This window comes from Nannochloropsis gaditana, assembly GCF_000240725.1.
Source record: "Nannochloropsis gaditana CCMP526 unplaced genomic scaffold scaffold001, whole genome shotgun sequence".
In the NCBI taxonomy this organism is placed as follows: domain Eukaryota; class Eustigmatophyceae; order Eustigmatales; family Monodopsidaceae; genus Microchloropsis; species Microchloropsis gaditana.
The window spans coordinates 17,801-35,163 of NW_005803952.1; the positions used below are offsets into that span (position 1 = coordinate 17,801).

Below are 17,363 nucleotides of genomic sequence, written 5' to 3' on the forward strand. Positions count from 1 at the left end.
TTCGTAAAGCAGTCCGGGGAGGACGAATGGATTCACTATGCAGGTCCTCGCCCAGGCCCCGTAGCCGCACTGTCCCAAGTGTCAGCCCCCAATACGTGCAATCGCTCCATTTCAATAAACACCAAAAGCATCCTGAGTGGGAGCAGTATGCTCAACAGCAGGCGGTTCAGGGTCAATTTTGGCATATATACGAGAATGGCTTTCACAATGAGGGTCAATACCAAGGTTTTGGAATCTACGACGAAACGTCGATAAATCTAAGTTCCTTTGACCACTCCGAGCATCATCGAGAAGAGCAGCATGTCTCTTTTGTCTCGCCTTTCACGTATCCATCCGACCGAAATGGCTTTTTGCCGCCGTTTCCTGTGTCTCAACCTCCACCTCCTTTAGCCTCTATGAATACTTCTTTACACGAGCACGTTCTCTCATCGCCGACATACGGCTGGAGATCATCCCCCTTATCTTCACCCCATGGACAAAGCGGGCGGGGGCGAGGGCGAGAACGTTCAGTCTTCCAACGCAAACCATTTTAAAACACTCAATGTAAAAATTAGGTTGTGGAAAAAAGTGCAATACAGACTATGACGCAAATAGATTGTTTCTTCAACCTCACTATCGTAAATCAGCTAGCTATTGCGTACGCATCCCCTATGCACTTCTTTCTTTTCCGTAACCGCCCCTACCAGACATTTAACAGAATTTTTTTATCGCTGACTCCACAATATCTAGCGCTTGGTCGACCTGATCCGCATCAATGCACAAGGGTGGGGCAAGTCTAATTATGTTCCCGTGTGTTGGCTTCGCCAACATGCCGTACTCTTTCAGCATCAAGCACACGTCCCAAGCCGGACCACCATCACCTTTCCGATCCGCTATCACCATTGCATTCATGAGTCCTCTTCCCCGCACGGATTCGATCAACCCGTTGGCGGGGATGGCTTTCAATCCCGATCGAAATCGTTCTCCCATGATCATAGAATTCTCGACCAGCTTTTCATCCTGCAGGACGGCTAGAGCTGCCGCTGCGACTTTACACGCCAGTGGATTCCCACCAAATGTCGATCCATGCTCTCCCGGCTGGATGGTGAGCATTACTTCATTACTTGCCAGAACGGCAGAAACGGGCAGGACGCCCCCTGACAGCGCCTTTCCTAGAACCAATATATCGGGCTTGGTCGAGTCCCATTCAGAGGCAAGCAGCTTCCCCGTCCTTCCTAAGCCGGTTTGAACCTCGTCGGCAATGAGGAGGATGTTATGTTTTTCACAAATAGCTTTGATCTTTTTCAAATAGTTTTCTTGCGGAACAACAACCCCGGCTTCTCCCTGAATGGGCTCCACCATAAAAGCTGCGATCCGCCTTCCTTTCCTTTCACAAAGGGCCTCAAATGCGGCGGGATCGTCGTAGTCGATGAGGTCGAACCCCGGAATGAACGGCCCAAAGCCTTTTCGGGAGGAAGGATCTGTTGAGGAGGATATCGCCCCCAGCGTCCGACCCCAGAAATTGCCGCGGGCGAAAACCACCATCGCTTGGTCCCGGGGAATCTTCTTGACGTCATAGCCCCAGCGACGGGCGAGTTTCTGATCAATATGGGTGATAAACCACAGCTTATTATCACGATGTCAATGTATTAGAAAAAGTTGATACAGATTTGTGCGTAGAGCCTGACAGAGAAAAGCGAAAGCCCTTTCCCTTATCGAAGCTTACCACCGCAGTCTCGCCGCCCTCGACACCGGTATTCATGGGAAGTACCCGGTCGTAGCCGAAATAATTAGTAATGAACTGCTGGTATTCGCCCAAGGCATCGGTGTAAAACGCGCGCGATGCTAACGTTAGTTTGCTGGCTTGTTCAGTCAGCGCGGCAATGATCTTGGGATGGCAATGCCCTTGATTTACTGCCGAGTAAGCTGACAAGAAATCCAGGTATTTGTTGTTATCCACGTCCCAGACGTGCACGCCTTGGCCACGCGAGAGAACGACCGGCAGTGGATGGTAGTTGTGCGCTCCGTGCAGGTCCTGCGGTAACGCATGGTGGACGGAAATGAGAATGTGTGAGATCCCACATCAATACATACATTAGGTTTTACATTTAAGCATAAGCTAGACGTGGCAGCCTGGTACGAATTATGCGGCACACACATAAATCAAGGACAAAGAAGCTTGTAGGATTCCTTGGTCTATACTCGTTCTCTTGATGCGATGTCATGCAAAAACTTCCAACGAGATGCATCATCTTACTTCTACTTCCCCCCCACATGTCTGTTTGTGCGTGTAACTGACCATTTGCGGTAATGGCCTCCATGAAGAGCAAACCCTAAACCCAACTACGAAGAGCTGACTTTACCTCAAGTTGCATGTATCTATCAGCTTTGCTTTGAACTGCCTTGGCCGCCATCGACGAAAAGAGTCTTCGACGCCCCCCGCTTAATATGTCTTCCGTAGTATTTGCCTGGTAATTCAGCCTCTGCCGTCGCGAGACGTTCATAAGTCCGCGCTTCACACAAGAAATAGCACAAGACATGATTCGGACGATTTTCCTGCCACTGCGAAAGCTCGTGATACGCCAGGGCCTGCCAGAAGATTCCCGAATGCCTATTTACAGCCTATGATGTATATATTTGAGGAAAGTGGTACAAATCTGCTCATCTAATGCCAGTTATAGCTTCAGAAGCTGCCACTTGCATGTGGGAGAAGGCAACGGGAACAATTGCGCGAAAAAAGCCGCAGCCAGCCCCCGCCCACCAGCCGCGGTAGACCCGCCTGCCAGGGCTGTGTGCTCCGTCTGTCTCGGGCCAGCCTTTGTGGCATAAGCAAGACCATTGCTATGTGACAGAAGACTAGAATTTATACATGATAAGTGCAAAGCGTTTGTTCACGTGTCCAGAGGCTGCTGGGCTTGCTGGATTGAAGGCGGGGCCGAAGAACTATCCGTACTTATCATCACGCTTCTCTAACTCTGTGAAATCCCCGGTCTAAACAGTAACATTGGCAGCGTTTTTCGATTTGTAGCATTAAATCACTTCAAGAGGGCCTCACAGGCTCCTTCATATAGATTTCAGACCATGGTAAGTTTGCTGATAGCTCTCGTGTGGGCGCATGCAGTGTACTGGTAGTATCAGCTCCCTTTGTCTGCTCGTTGCGTCGCAATTTAGGACCACACACTTCGATTAGTCCTGCAAGGTTGATGCTCTTCGTCCTAATACGGAATAAGAATGGTCTTCATAGATCTTCAAGCCCGTATGCTGTCTTAATCCGTCCATCCTTTGCCCAAAACCTTCCACTTCTCATCTAATTCTTCCCATCTTCGCTCCTCTTCTCATCTTTGTCCTTCAGTCGATGTCCAAAAGCAGCAAGATGTTGAACTACATCAATTACCGGATGAGAGTGACTATTCAGGACAATCGTACACTCGTGGGCACCTTCATGGCTTTCGACAGGCACATGAATCTGGTGTTAGGTGACTGCGAAGAGTATCGGAAAGTAAAAAACAAGAAAGGAAGTGGAGGAAGCGGCCCTACCGCGATTGTGGAGGAAAAGGAGGAAAAGCGCATGCTGGGGCTTGTCCTCCTTCGCGGAGAGAATGTGGTGTCCCTGACGGTGGAAGGTCCGCCGCCCCCCGATGAAGAGGCGAAAGCCACGCCGGGGGGCCCGGGCATGGGCCGGGCGGCAGGCAGGGGCATCGCCGTGGGAGCCCCAGTGATGGGAGCACCTGTAGGGCTGGCGGGGCCTGTCCGTGGAGTGGGAGGCCCCGCGCAATCGCTGATGACTCCTGCGGCAGGTGCGTGGATGGGGTTTGGGGGTTCCTCCTGGTAGGGTAGAAGAGGGCCGGGAGCTTGAGCCACGGGGCTCGGGGAGGGTCGCACTCGCAAGATGCAACCGCTGGTTCTGTACGTGTTCTAAGTCTGAGGTGGAATCTCTGTATCGATGTGGTATCAAGTGGCCGAGGAAGAAGAGATGCTCGAGAGAGGGTATGGGTCCTTACAGAGGCCTCTCTGAGCAGGGCGAGACTTTCGATGGCGCGTCCGGTGCTCGGCTTCCAAAAGCTTGAGCACCGTCCATGGAGGCCCTATCAGTTCTACTCGCCCAGAGCAATGCGTTGCCTACGCTCGTCTTCACGCGCGGACTCATTGATCGTGTTCGATTGCGTTAATCTGAACGGGCCACAGGTTGGGCCGGCTCTGGTCTGCAGGCATTGTGTTTTGGACTGCCTTTGTTCCCTGATATTAGAACGGTCTCGGCTCCAGCACCCATTCTTATTTTCTTAGCTTACGTCGCTCCTCCCCTTCCCTCTTTTCCTTCCCAACCGCCCACCCAGTCGGCGCCCCTCAGGGCTTCCCTCCCCGTGGCCTCCCCCCTCCGGCTCCCGGCATGGGTTTTCCTCCTCGCGGCGCCCCCGGTATGGGTATGGCCGCACCGCCGGGCTATCCCCCGGCAGGCGGGCCAGGCGGGTTGCCTCCCGGCCCTCCGATGCCGCCGCCGGGCCCGCCGCCAGGCATGCCCCCACGGGCCTTACCGCCGCGCTGAGGGGCCTCTCCCCGAGGGCGGGAGGGCGGATGGAAGGGGCGACAGGAAGGGGGGGAGGGCTAGATGGGGAAGCAGACTTGATTGTGAGAAGTATTGTCTCGGAAGGCACGGCGGAGGAAAGAGAAGGACGGGCTCTCGCGGCGTACGCGAGTGCGAAAACTATTAACGAAGGAAGCAGAGTGAGTGAGTTTCATGGCCTCGTACTTCACATAAGGCTTTGTTTCGTGAGTGTGAGGTTGTTTCGCGATGATTCTCTCCCTCCCAAGCTGCCTGGAAAGCCCTCATTCAGTCCCTTGGCCCAGGGAGCCTGAAGAGGCTCCGAAGCACCCGCTGCCCCTCCTTCAGTACCACATTCCTACGCCGCGCCTCCCCCCACGCCCTAACACTCTCCACCTCCCACCCCCATTTGCCCTCCCCCTCCACCCACCCAAATGCCTCCGCCTCTGAGTCCACACAGTGCCTCTCCGCATCAGCGGCCCACTCCTCCCGCGTCCGGTACTCCCTGCTGGTCTTGAACACCACCACGCCCACGGCCGTCCCTGCGTGCAAGCCGTGCGCCGCCAGCCCTCCGGAGGGGGACTCGAGCAGAAGGATGGGCTGGCCCCGGAGAGGAGGTGGCAAGTCGTAGCTCCGAGTCTCGACGGCCTTGCGGCCGTCCAGGAGGCGCCCCGACCAGGGGGCCTGCACTTCAAGTGCGTGAGCAATCTCCTTCCCGTTATGTTTCCATCCTGCATCCTCCCCCTCGTCGTCAATCTCTTCTTGAGCTTCCCCTCCTTCTTCTTCTTTCTCTTTTTTTGCTCCTCCATGTTCTTCCCCCCGTACCTTCTCCTTCCCCTCCTCCTTCTCCTCCTCCTCCTCCTCCTCCTCCTCCTCCTCCTCCTCCTCCTCCTCCTCCTCCTCCTCCTCCATTTCATTGTCCTCCAAGAAAAGCATTCCCCAAGAGTCGTCCTCCTCGTCCTCCTGGCCATTTATTTCCCGCCGATGCAGTGATTTGATCTCTCCCAGCGACAACACAGGCACCAACCCCTCTCCTTCTGGCAAAGCCACACCACATTCGACAGCACTCAGGCGCAGAAACTCGCTGAATTGTCTCAGAAGGACCATCTGCGAGCTCCCAAGCAGATTCCAAAGCGCCACCCTCTCCTGCTGTAGCAAACCCTGCAGTAATGCCTGGAGATGGTCGCGCACGCACCGGACCTCAGGCGGTGGGTGAGCCTGTGCCAGCCGTAGATACTCCCAGGCGCAGGAGAAGGCTTCTTCTGGGTCCGCAAGCGTGCCACTCGCCGACAAGGCAGACTCGTGGCCTGGGACGGCTGGAGCGGTGGCATCAGCGGCAGGGGATGCCGCCGGCCTCGCAGCGCCCGACGCCCCGAACAGGCGCGGGTTGCGCAGCAAGCCTATGGCGCTCATGAACCCGTCACACCCCGTGTACTCCATGGCCCTGTCCGCGTCCTCCCGCGTGCGGCAGTTCCCGTTGGCGACGACGGGGACAGGAACCGCCTCGCGCACGGCCCGGATCACGTCCAGGTCGCTCAGGGACTGGTGGTCGCGCTCGCGGGGGCTGCGCCCGTGCACCGTCAGCATCGACGCCCCGGCCCCCGCTAGTCGCCTCGCCAATCGCGTGGTCGTGTCCACGTCATACATGTGCCGCAGCTTGCAAGAGACCGGCACCCCCAGCTCTTGCGAAATCAGCCTGACCATGATCGCGGCCGTCTCCGGCTCCCTCTCCGCAAGGTAAGCCCCATAATTCCCGGCTTTGGCGCATTGTTGCGGGCATCCTAGGTTTATGTCCACGCCTGCAATTTGACCCCCATCCCACAGCCGTTGCGCCGCCGCCAGCATCTCTAGTGGGTCTGACCCCGCAAGCTGCGCGATAACGGGCGTGTCATCAGCACACGGCCGCAGTAGCTCGAGCACGTATGGGTCCATCTGGTCTTCATTGCGCTTCAAAAGGACGTTGCGAGCCAATAGCATTGGAGAAAAGGTGAGAGTGACGCCGTAACGTTGCACAAGCAAACGAAACGCCCGCTCGGATTGTAGTACCATTGGAGCCAGCACGAATACTGGCTGCGTCTCGTCGAAGCCCTCCCGTAGGAAACTGAAGCGACGCGGCGGCGAGGGTAAGGGCCATTCAGGTGAGCAGAGGCGTGTTATGATGAGGTCGCGATATACCTGGAATGCTTCGCTGCTCGAGAGACCATCTGCAGACCCTGCATCACTTTGAAGTCGTCTCCACCCACGTCTCCATTTCGATCTGGCCCTGAATGCCACCATCCCATCTGTGCTCAAATTCCGAAGAGGTCTGAATGTGTAAGTGACAATATTAATGATGACTCTGCTGTATGGAACGAATAAAAAGCTTGAAAATTGTGCGTGAACACCGTCCTTACATCAATTTGAGAGCCTCGGGAAGGAGGAGGTTGAGCGAGAAATTGGACTGCCACTCGATCGTCCAGAGAAATAAGGAAGAGGATCGTGCCTAAACATATACAGTCATCTTCTACTTTTTATTGTAACGATTTTACATTTTTGTCATGGAAAAGAGGAGTAAGAGATCCCTCCACTGAGCCGCCATAGGCCGGGAGGTTGGTCAAAGGGCCTGCAAGGCTGCTCGCGCGTTGAGCTTTTTTGCCACTGTCCGCGTTCCGCTACATAGCACGGAGTGTTGTGTACATGCCATGTATACCTTTGCACAATTACATAGCGTTGAGCTCATACATCATGGAAATGCTTGCCGTGATGGATGACCGGCGCCCTTTTTGTTGCTTCCGGAAGAAGGGGCGGGGCGCCTTGCCCTCTCGCTTGCTGCTTGCTATATGAGACGCTGCGCATTCCTGCTCCTGCTTTCTCGTCACAACGGAAGCAAACCATGGCAGACTCCATACAGATCACCACGAACAGTTCAATTAACTTTCTTCCACGTTCTCCTCCTTGATGCGGACAGGGCAAACCAACTCGAGGGGCTAGGGCGGAACTTTACGTAGCCCAGACCATCGCCCGAAAGTTGCGTTCGCCACTTTTCCCTCCTTCCTCCTAGTCGGTGAATGAAACCGGAGGAGACTTTGCCATCGCATTAGAGAAAGGTTATTTGCAGAGTTGTTAATAGAAAATGACATACCGCGTTGTGGCGACAGCTAGCGATAGCGTAGTTTCGACATGGGAGCTAACGCGCGAGGCTTTGCTGGAGAACGGGCAAATCATCCACAAAGCGACGAAGCAGCCTGGCACGACCACCGGCACGGTGCACTCCATGGCTTGGAACCACACTCAGCAGGTGCTGGCCTGTGGTACAGAGGAAGGTGCGATAACCCTTATGCTCGAGTCGGGAAAGACGTTGGAGGTGCTGAAAGAGGCGGACGTGGGCGCGCGGGTTCCCCCCATGCCCATTACTTCCTTGGCCTGGGGTGGACGATCCCGGTACCTCTTGACGACGGGACAGGCACATAGCCCACACCTATGGGACCTGAAAAGGAAGGAGCGTGTGATGGCGTTCGGCGGCCACGAGGCTCATGTGACGGCCGTCGCCTTCGCCCCGGACAGCGAGCGAGTCGCCTCAGGCAACCACCATGGAGAGGTCTTGTTGCACACCCTGGTCGCCCAGCAGCCCGTTAAAGTCCTTCCTCTTGAGCTCAGCGACTCGAAAGGCGGGAGCCGAGAGCCGCGCACGCCCTCCGCCTGCATCGCCGCCGCAGTGCGCTCCCTTGCCTTCTGGAGCGCGCGGGCCCCGACACTGTTGGCGGGGCACCGGGATGGCGTCGCGCGCGTTTGGGACGCGGGGACGGGGGCCTGCCTGACATCCCTGCAGGGGCAGCACCAGGCGGCGATTAGCGCTGTCATGGGCTCCCCTGTGAGCGACAAGCTCCTGGCGACTGCGGGCCAGGACCGGCGCCTGGTGCTGCACGACATCCTCCGGGGCCGCCCGCTGCGCGAGGTCAAGGTACGTCCTCGCGACGGGCAGTTGCACGCCCGGCTTTCTGTCTCACGCTTGCTTCTCGTCCTCCTTCCCCCCTTTTTCCCGCCACCCAGGCCGTCGCCCCCCTGACCGCCATGGCCTTCGGCCCGGAGGGTGACATGGTCCTGGTCGGCCTCACCAACGGCGACTGCTCCGTCTACGACTTACGGAAACCGGAGCTCCCCGTCCGCACCGTCCACGCCTTCCCTGGCACCCCTGTGCGCGCCCTGGCGGTCCAGCAACAGGCCCGGCGCCGGACCGAAGCGACCTCCCCGCTCAAGACGAGACCCTTGCCGCAGAGCGCCTCCCCTGGGGCCTTCCCCTCCTCGGAAGCGAGCAGGACAACGGTTCATGTGCCCTCGCGCAAGGCGACTCAAGAGGGGCTTGACCCCACCCTGCCGATGGGACCCGCCGGCGACTCCGCCGCCGTCTCGCTCTCAAGCGCTGCCTCCACCTCGTCCTCCTCCCCCGCCCTCAGACACAAGGGCAACGGGTCGGGCCCCGCACCGACACGCCCCCTAGCCCCGCCCAGTCCCCCCTCCCATCCTCCTGTCGCCCCCTCTTCCTCGCCATCTACTCGTCCCGCTCTTCCTCCCTTGGCTGCCCCGGGCGGCTCGGGCGCGCAGGACTCCTCAGGATCGCTTTCCTCGCTCCCTTTGCCTGCGGCGTATTCAGACGTGGACCGTCCCACACCAAGTTCAGGTCCCTCTCTGGTCGCTCAACATTGCCGGGACTCAGGGCCGACCGCCGCGCCCCCTGGGGGTGGCCAGAGCAAGAAGTCGTCGCAGGACGACGGCATTCCAACCCTCGCGCCCGCCCTCTGCGACCCCTCCCCGCCCGCCGCCAGCGCTGTGGACGGGCCCAGTCGGGAGGGCATCAGCACACGTCAGGGCCTCCTGTGGCGGAATAAGCCCTGGCCCTCGGCGTCTTCCTCCCCATCCTCTGTCGGCGGGTCCACGCCCCTGCGACCGGCTACCCTCCCCGCGGACGCGACGGTCGCTGCAGCTGCATCCGGGGAAAGTCTCAGCAGGGAGTCCAGCCCCGAGGCTCGACTCCTTGAGAGCAAGGTGCAGGGCATGGTGGACGATCTGCGGGAAGACTTGGCCCGGGACCTTCGCGGCCTCCACTTGGAAATGATGCGCACGTCCGAGGGGAGCCAGGCGGCGATGCAGCGACTGGTCTCGGCCATGGAGGCCCTGGTCGAGGAGAACCGAGGGCTACGGAGGGAGGTGCAAGAGCTGCAGCAGCAGATGGAGATCCCTTTATAAGAGAGGACATGTGTAGATTGAAAGAAATGATTACTGTTGGCGGAGAGATAAATGGGAAGATAGCGGCCATGGAAAGTAGAAGGAAAGACGTAAAGACCGCTTCCCTACATTTTCACGAATTTAAATGCAATTTACATAACATTTTCTTTCTATGCCCTGTCTATGCGTCTGCAACAAATTTAATTCCGTCCCCCTCCTCGGATGATCCTTTAAACAAGGCTGCCTTCCCCTGGCGCTCCAGAATCTCCAATGCCCGCCGAAATATTGTGGGTTCCGTTCCATGGAAATCGGCGCCAACCGTGATTTCGTCCCCGGCACGCAGCTCATACACGGTATATACATTGCCGGCCATGCCATTGTCGCGGATGAAGGTCAGGATGGAGGCAGCGACCTCCTGAGCGGAGCGCCAGAGAACGAGTGCCGTGGTCCTAGAATCGTCCTTCCACTCTGCATGGCCGCTACTAACCAGGCTTTGGACTACTTCACGTCGCCCATCCAATGGTAAGGTGCGGTTGATGGCGGGATTGGCAAAAAGCGGCCACTCGTTCAACTTCAAAATCTGGACACCCTTTGCCTGGTGCCATTTTAGTACCAGTTCACGCCACAGCTTTAGCTGCATTTTCCGAGTCTCCAGGACAGGTTGCAGCGTAAAGAAAGGCGGAAAGCCATGATACTCAGGCAACACCTCTTCTGGCGGCACTGGTGATACTACCATCGTGGATGTGCGAAGAGCTTTGTCCGCGGGACGAGCACGTACAACAAGTCAAAGCGCGGCCAGGCGGGCCCTCCTCCGGGCGACTGGACCACTCCGCAGGATACGACTCACTCGCACTGCTCGTCGATGTAACACGAAGCTGCTGCGAATAAGGAAGGCCAAAGGTGTATGTCGCCGCTGTATGTCGGAAACCCCGTCAGTTCCCTGACATGTGAGTCGATCAGTGGCCTCGTATCGCCTGTCCCTCTCGCCCTCGCCGGGGACGCCGGGGGGAGCCTCCGGAAGTGCCAGACGGACCATAGTCACCCTCTACTTTCCCGTTCCAGAGCCTGCTGTGCTGCCTACTTTGAGGCATGGTGCGTCCTCATGTTCTGATATACTGGCGTGACCAATTTGGCTGGCCAAGACGACCCCTCAAATTAGTCATGTCGTTGATTGAATGAGGAAATTAGTGACCCGAAGAGGTATTTTGCTATTAAGCTCAGGCTGGCGCATGAATTGATGTTTGTCTTTTTGCGTCATGCTTCTTATATTTCGAACATACACACACAGCACTGCAATAATGCCGCTCAAAAAATCGGCTTTGCAACTTGCCCGGGAGGAGGGAAGCCGCGCAGTTGAGCAGCGGACAGAGGCCCGGGTGGCTGCGTTGCCTATCTCTCAAAAGCGTAAAAGCACAAGTCCTTCTCGAACCAAGGTCGCCACGCGCCGAAGATTGTCCTCTCCTGTGGCAAGGTCACGGTCCCACAAGATTGATGAGGCAAACGACATGGTGGAGGCAGGCAGTGGTGTGGACGCGCGCCTGAAGGTGAGAGAGCAGAGTTCGCGAGACCGGACATCGCTAAAGAGGGGTAGTCCAGGACCAGCTGTGGGAGCCTCAGACGATCAAGATGGTGACCACTGGTCTTTGCGGTTGCGAGAGGATGGCGACTCGTCGGGGCAGAGTTCGCGCCCTTCAGGGGCCAAGAAGCAGCGGCACGAACAAGAGCACGAGCCCCTTGACGCGCCTTCTCCTCCGCCGAGCGTAAGCCTCAGGCGACGCGAGAGGCGGTACAAATCTGGCAAGAATGATAGTGACCGCGAGCCCGCGTGGGAGGATTTTGTTGATGACCGGTTTTACAACGAACCATCAGTGTCACGGGCGAGCGCAGGCTCGGGGATCGACCTGGACGACCGCTTCAACCTGCCCAACCCCTCGCCTCTCGTGCCCAGCCCTGCCAAGGCCGAGAATACCCCATCCCAACGCTTCTCATGGGATGCTGGGACCGCGTGCCCTTCCCTCCCGTGGCGAGCGGAGGCCTGGCGGCGGCCCCAGTCGGGGACTAAGCGCGTGGCCTTCAAGGACGAGGTAGACTCCGAGGAGGGGACTCACCAGGCCCTGTCTCCTGGCAACTCACCGCCCTCGTCGCCGACGGGAAAAAGGGCAGGGCGGGGCAGGGAACCGGACGCGCTGACCGAGGGTCGCGCGTCCCTGGGAGGCAGCCCCTCCCGCGGCATCCTCAAGCAGGGTCCGAGGTCGAGAGGGGCGAGCGGCCAGAGCCGGCCGTCGGGTCGCATGAGCTTTCTATCCTTGTGGCGATGGCGGGAGCGTGGGCGTGGTTTCTCCGCCCATCGGATCTCGGATCCCAAGCAGGAGCGCCCAGGGCGACACAGTGTGGAGGGGAGTTCTCTGACCTCGGTCTGGGCGCGACTGCTGAGCGTGGGGGAGAGCCTCCTCGCCGGCGCGCGTGGCCTCGCGATCCTTCTGTTGGCGGTGACGCTTCTCGTGTTTTGGGCGGCGAGCCTGCTGGCCGTGGTGCGTGTCGGCTTTCGAATCTGGTCGCGCTCGGAGTGCCCCCCAGGCCAGGTCCGCGCAGGCTTGTTCGGGCTCTGGGGCGACTGTGTGGTTTCGCAAGCCACGGTCAAGAAACTGGTGGCAGCGGTGCGGATAAGGACGGCGAAGGACCTGTGCGAAGACCCGTGGGGTGCCACGTTTGCGGCCACTGGCGCTGGGAAAGGAGGGCCTGGCAAAGGCCCCTCTCTCCAATCGCCGCCTCGGTACCGGACTCAGGACGTGTGGGGCTCCCTGGGCCTGCACGCGTATCCCTGGGCGGACCTGGCGGTCTGGGGCGTGGAGAGGGAGTGGGCGGGGCGGGACCTGCAGGAGGACGTGCGCGTGCACTTGCGAGGCCGACGGGAGGTTCTGCGCGCGCTTTGGCGGCAAGGAGCCCTTTTGTGTCGGGGTAGATACTTCTTGGCGGAAAATTGGCAACTCCTTCTCGCCTCCTCACTCCTCTCCTTACTGCTGGCGTGGGCCTACGTGAGCGGCCGGTCTCGTCTCGTCCGCAGGAAACAGGTGGAGCGAATCAAGCGCGTGATCGTGGATCTTCTCATCGCCGAGGGGGAGCTCCCGCCCGAGCACGCGCGCCTGGAGCTTTTGGACAACTTGAATGGGGAGTTTAGGCACCTGGAGACCAGCCGCTCGACTGTCAAGACCCTGTGGCCTGCCGTGGTTCGTGCTGTGGAGAAAGACTCGCGGGTGACAAAGGCGCCGCGAGAGCGCCACGGCCGGGCCATCCCACATTGGGTGTGGCTGGGCAAACGGCTGTCGAGGCGTATGCGACACGGGGCGATGGGGGCTGCCGGTCTTGGCGTGACTGGACAGGTGCCAGGTCTGCCGAGGGCTCGAGGCCAAACTGTCGACGACAGGGAGGCTGCGGCGGCGGTTTTGATTTAGACGATCGTCTCTCAAAGTAACAAAATAGAGAGCAGTCAAGACACGAGATCGCCATGGTACATCCATGATCAATAGTCCATTCTTTTCAGAATTAATTGGAAAATTAAACTCGCTCTTGATCGTCAAGAACGATTACGTGGCGCTCCCACCTCTTTTGCTCCTGCTCACATCTCCTTGCGGCTCAATTTTGCCTTCCCATCCCAAAGATCGATGACAAACCTGTCATCTTTAGCTATTAACAAGCATTTACTGAGACCCTCTTCGTCGGTCACCAATTCATAGCGCTATATGCATTTGGTAAGTGTCAAGTACGCTTGGAAATGGACAAAGGGGCCTCGGGCCGTCCTACACAAGGGAACGTACTATTTGTCCATACCTGCCGGTTGCCTCGTCACCGTTGTCTTTCATCAAGACGGCCATCCTCAAGCATCGAATTGTAATATATACTCGCTATGGTCCATTGAAAATGATAGTATGGAACCGCTTGTCCGAGAACATGCAATCGGAGGTAAGAAGCGGAAGGCGAAGTATCATAACCAGGGAAATGTACGGCAAATGCATTACACTCTTGTAACGCACATTTATGTTTTCACCGATTGCCATGCCGGGACACATGGGCATCATCTGCCGGCTAGGCTCGCAAGTTCATCCGTCCTTGGTAGACGTGCGGAATCTGATTGGTGGCAATCGAGAGTGGCATCCCGTGGTCACTCAGTACGCTGCAGGTTTAAGATATGGGCCGGGAGGCTAGCTCCCGCCCTCCAGCCCCGCAGCCCGCCGCATGCGACCTGTCTACTACCCACCATTCTTACTCACGTTGCCGTGCGCACGACTCCACAGGCAAAGTAACGTGTCGAATCAAGTAGAGATGCCTCCCAAGGTGCGTGCACCGTTAAGGGAGGGATTTCTTACGGTCAAGTGATCGCCTGTCGATACTTCTCTCAATCCCACCTTAGCTGATGGCCCCGAGCCCGAACACCCACCCATCACATCAATTGCGTACCTTTTCCACGAATGCGCAGAAGTCTAGCCTGAAATCGGCAGCCAAGGAGGAGGCAATCAGGGAACAGCAGAAACGCATCAGTGAGCGGACCAAATCCCTTTCGAAGGCCCTAAAGGCGGCTCCTACAAGGGACGAGGACGCTATGGACGTGGACGAGGAAGGAGGAGAGCGCCAGGAAAAGGAAAAGGGTCGCGCACGCGGCCGCCCCCGCAGCGCCGGCAGTGTGAAGAGCATGGACTCGGAAACCACGAGCACCCGCAGCAGCGGCACCAGCAGAAGCAAGAGCAAAACTAAGACTAGTAGCGCAGTCAAGAGGAAAAGTGTTTCACCTGTGGAGCGTCTGACCAAAAAGCAGGCAATTGAAGATGCGAGCAACGCAATTAAGGCACGCAGTAATGCTCATTCCTCCCTGATGGCGAGCTCGAGCTCTGCTTTCAGCCACCGAAAGGTTTCCGCGTCTGTACAGGCCACCGCACCAGCACGTGGACGGGGCATACCATCGAAGCGCCTCGGTGCTGTCAAGCCAGTCCAGCTACGCGCAAAGGAGGAGGAGGAAGAAGAAGAGGAGGCAGAGGAGGAGGAGGAGGTTGTGATAGCGCCTTGGAGATCTGCGCGCCACTCAGTGCTCCGCGTGTCGGCCCTGACACGCCGGAGAGTGGCCGTACCCCTGGCTGCGTCGCCGCAGCCACCAGGACGGGCGCGAGCAGATCGGCTCCGCCCCGAGGAGGAATTGGATGTGGCGAAGGAGCAGGCTACTGAAAATGCTGTGAAACCGATGGGCGTATTGCTACGACTTGGCTACGCCATGTTCCGGCTGGTGGGGTACGCGGTCGTAATCTTGACGGTCGCCTTCACGCTGCATTTGTCGTTCGAGGCGTATCATGTCATGACGCCCTTGTGTTTTTATGACTCGTACAGCGATGGGAAGGTGTTGTCAGGGCAAAGCGGGAAAACCTGCAAGACCGTTGTGCCTTGCCCGCCTCTGTTTCTCTGCCATGGAGGTCAGATCAGGGGCCTCGCCGGTATGATTCCAGAGAAGGTCAATGACAGTGCCAGCATCAGCTCGGAGTCGCAGACAGAGGTCCCCGAGCACGTGAAAGAGGGCCTGAGCTTGAATGCTCAGAGAAATAGTCCAGACGAGAAAGACCAGTTGCAGGATGCGGGGGAAGAGGAAGGAGGCATGGGGCTGGAGGAAAAGGGGAACAGAGATTCACCGGAGGTAGATTGGAAGGCGGAGGAGGAAGAGGAGAATGAGAGAGAGGGAGAGGAGGAGGAAAGATGATACGGTTGATGAAGAGGGATGAAGGGAGGGAAGACGAAGAATAAAGTGTGAAGGAGGACTGTCGGAAAGAAGCCTTTCATAGATCAAGGATCCTTTCACGAGGAGGTATGCACTTGTTGCCGGACATGCAGAAAGGGGAGAGCATGGGCCGGGCGGACACGCCCTCTCGTGCACTAGGAAAGCAAAAGAAAAAGCACACTCAACGAAGCGTAAAAGCAGGCAAGTCGTCAAAAGCATAACATGACATTTTCAAAGAATTTAAACACCTTTTGGTCCTCGTATTTTCAGCGTGCAAGACGGAGGGGGACGCCGGCAGTCTCTGGCCATGCGCTGCAGGAAGAGGCCGCTTGCGGGGGCCTCGCCGCAGTTCCCGGGACCTCAAGTGACACGCACCTCTTCTTGAAAGTGTGGAACACGATGCAGAAACGTTTGCCTGTACCACGTCGTTATATTTTCTACGACGAAGTGGATGATGGTGTGGGCATGTTATGGTGGTTTTCGGCTTGGATTATCACGCCGCTGCCTCGATTAGGACCCCGTCCAGCATTAGAACGATCTTATCTACGAGTTTGCGCTCTCCCCCCCTCAACCAGACTTTCGAAACATTTCCAGCGGCCGTGGGAGGCGGCGGAGGCTCATGCTCCAGCCAACCTTCAGAACACTGCTGGTGCTGATATCTCTCGTTGTTGCCGTGTCTGCCTCCACGCTCACTCCCGATCCACTAGCTCCGCTCCGAGGCCTGGCACCAAAACGCGACGACCGCAATGGGTAAGTTGGGCGCCTCAGAGCCACCACCCCCTCGCACCATGCCAACATACACTACTACCTCACTCACATACAGTCAGGATGCAGTATTGCCGGAGTCGGACCTGAGTAGCCCCGATCGCAAGATCTGGATTATCACCACGGCCAGCCTCCCTTGGATGACCGGGACCGCCGTCAATCCCCTTCTGCGTGCTGCATACTTGTCGCGAGGCCGACCGGCTGGGAAAGTCACCCTTGTGGTGCCATGGTTGGACGAGGACGACCAGAAAGTAGTCTATCCGCACGGGAAGACATTCCGAAGGCCGGAAGATCAGGAGCGTTACATTCGGGAGTGGCTCGGCCATCGCGCGGGTCTGGGCGCGGAGGCCCAAAATCTGCGGATTCAATTCTACTCCGGCCGTTACCATCCTGAGCTGGGGTCGATTTTCTCCGTGGGGGATGTGCCGGCGCTGATCCCGGACGAGGACGCGGACGTGTTGATCCTGGAGGAGCCCGAGCACTTGAACTGGTACCGGGCCCCCGGAGTGCCCTGGACAAGGAAGTTCCGGCACGTGGTGGGCATCTGCCACACCAACTACCTGGTCTACAGCAAGTCCATACAGGGCGGGAGCATGAAATCGGCCTTCTTGTTCTTCATGAACCAGTGGATGTGCCGCGCCTACTGCCACAAGGTCATCAAGCTCTCAGGGGCCCTGCAGCGCTTCGCGCCTGGAAAGGAGGAGGTTGAGAACGTGCACGGCGTCAGGCGAGAGTTTCTGGAGGCGGGAGCCAGTGTCCGAGGGTCGGAGATGGAGGGCGCGTACTTCATTGGGAAGATGCTGTGGCCCAAGGGGATGGACCGGCTGATCCCCATGATGGTCTATGCGCGCGAACGCGACGGGAGGAGCTTCAAGATGGACGTATATGGCTCGGGGCCGGACGAGGAGGAAATCAAGCGGAAGGTGACGGCCCGCTCTCTGGACATCACTTTCCACGGTGCCGTGGACCACGCCCAGCTCACCCACTACAAGGTCTTTATCAACCCCTCCATCTCCGAGGTCCTATGCACCACCGTGGCGGAGGCACTGGCCATGGGCAAATTCGTGATCATCGCCGCACACCCGTCCAACGAATTTTTCATGCGTTTCACCAACTGTCTGA

At 57.9% G+C, this 17,363-nt stretch overlaps 1 protein-coding gene across 1 annotated transcript; it reads left to right on the forward strand.

The window, feature by feature from the left end:
• Positions 1 to 7,777: 7,777 nt before the first annotated feature.
• On the forward strand, positions 7,778 to 8,106 carry NGA_2098600 (wd40 repeat domain-containing protein; the record flags this gene model as incomplete). Its single annotated transcript, XM_005856343.1, has 1 exon — positions 7,778 to 8,106. A coding segment is annotated over one exon (329 nt), but the record flags the coding sequence as incomplete, so codon positions are not given.
• Positions 8,107 to 17,363: the final 9,257 nt, after the last annotated feature.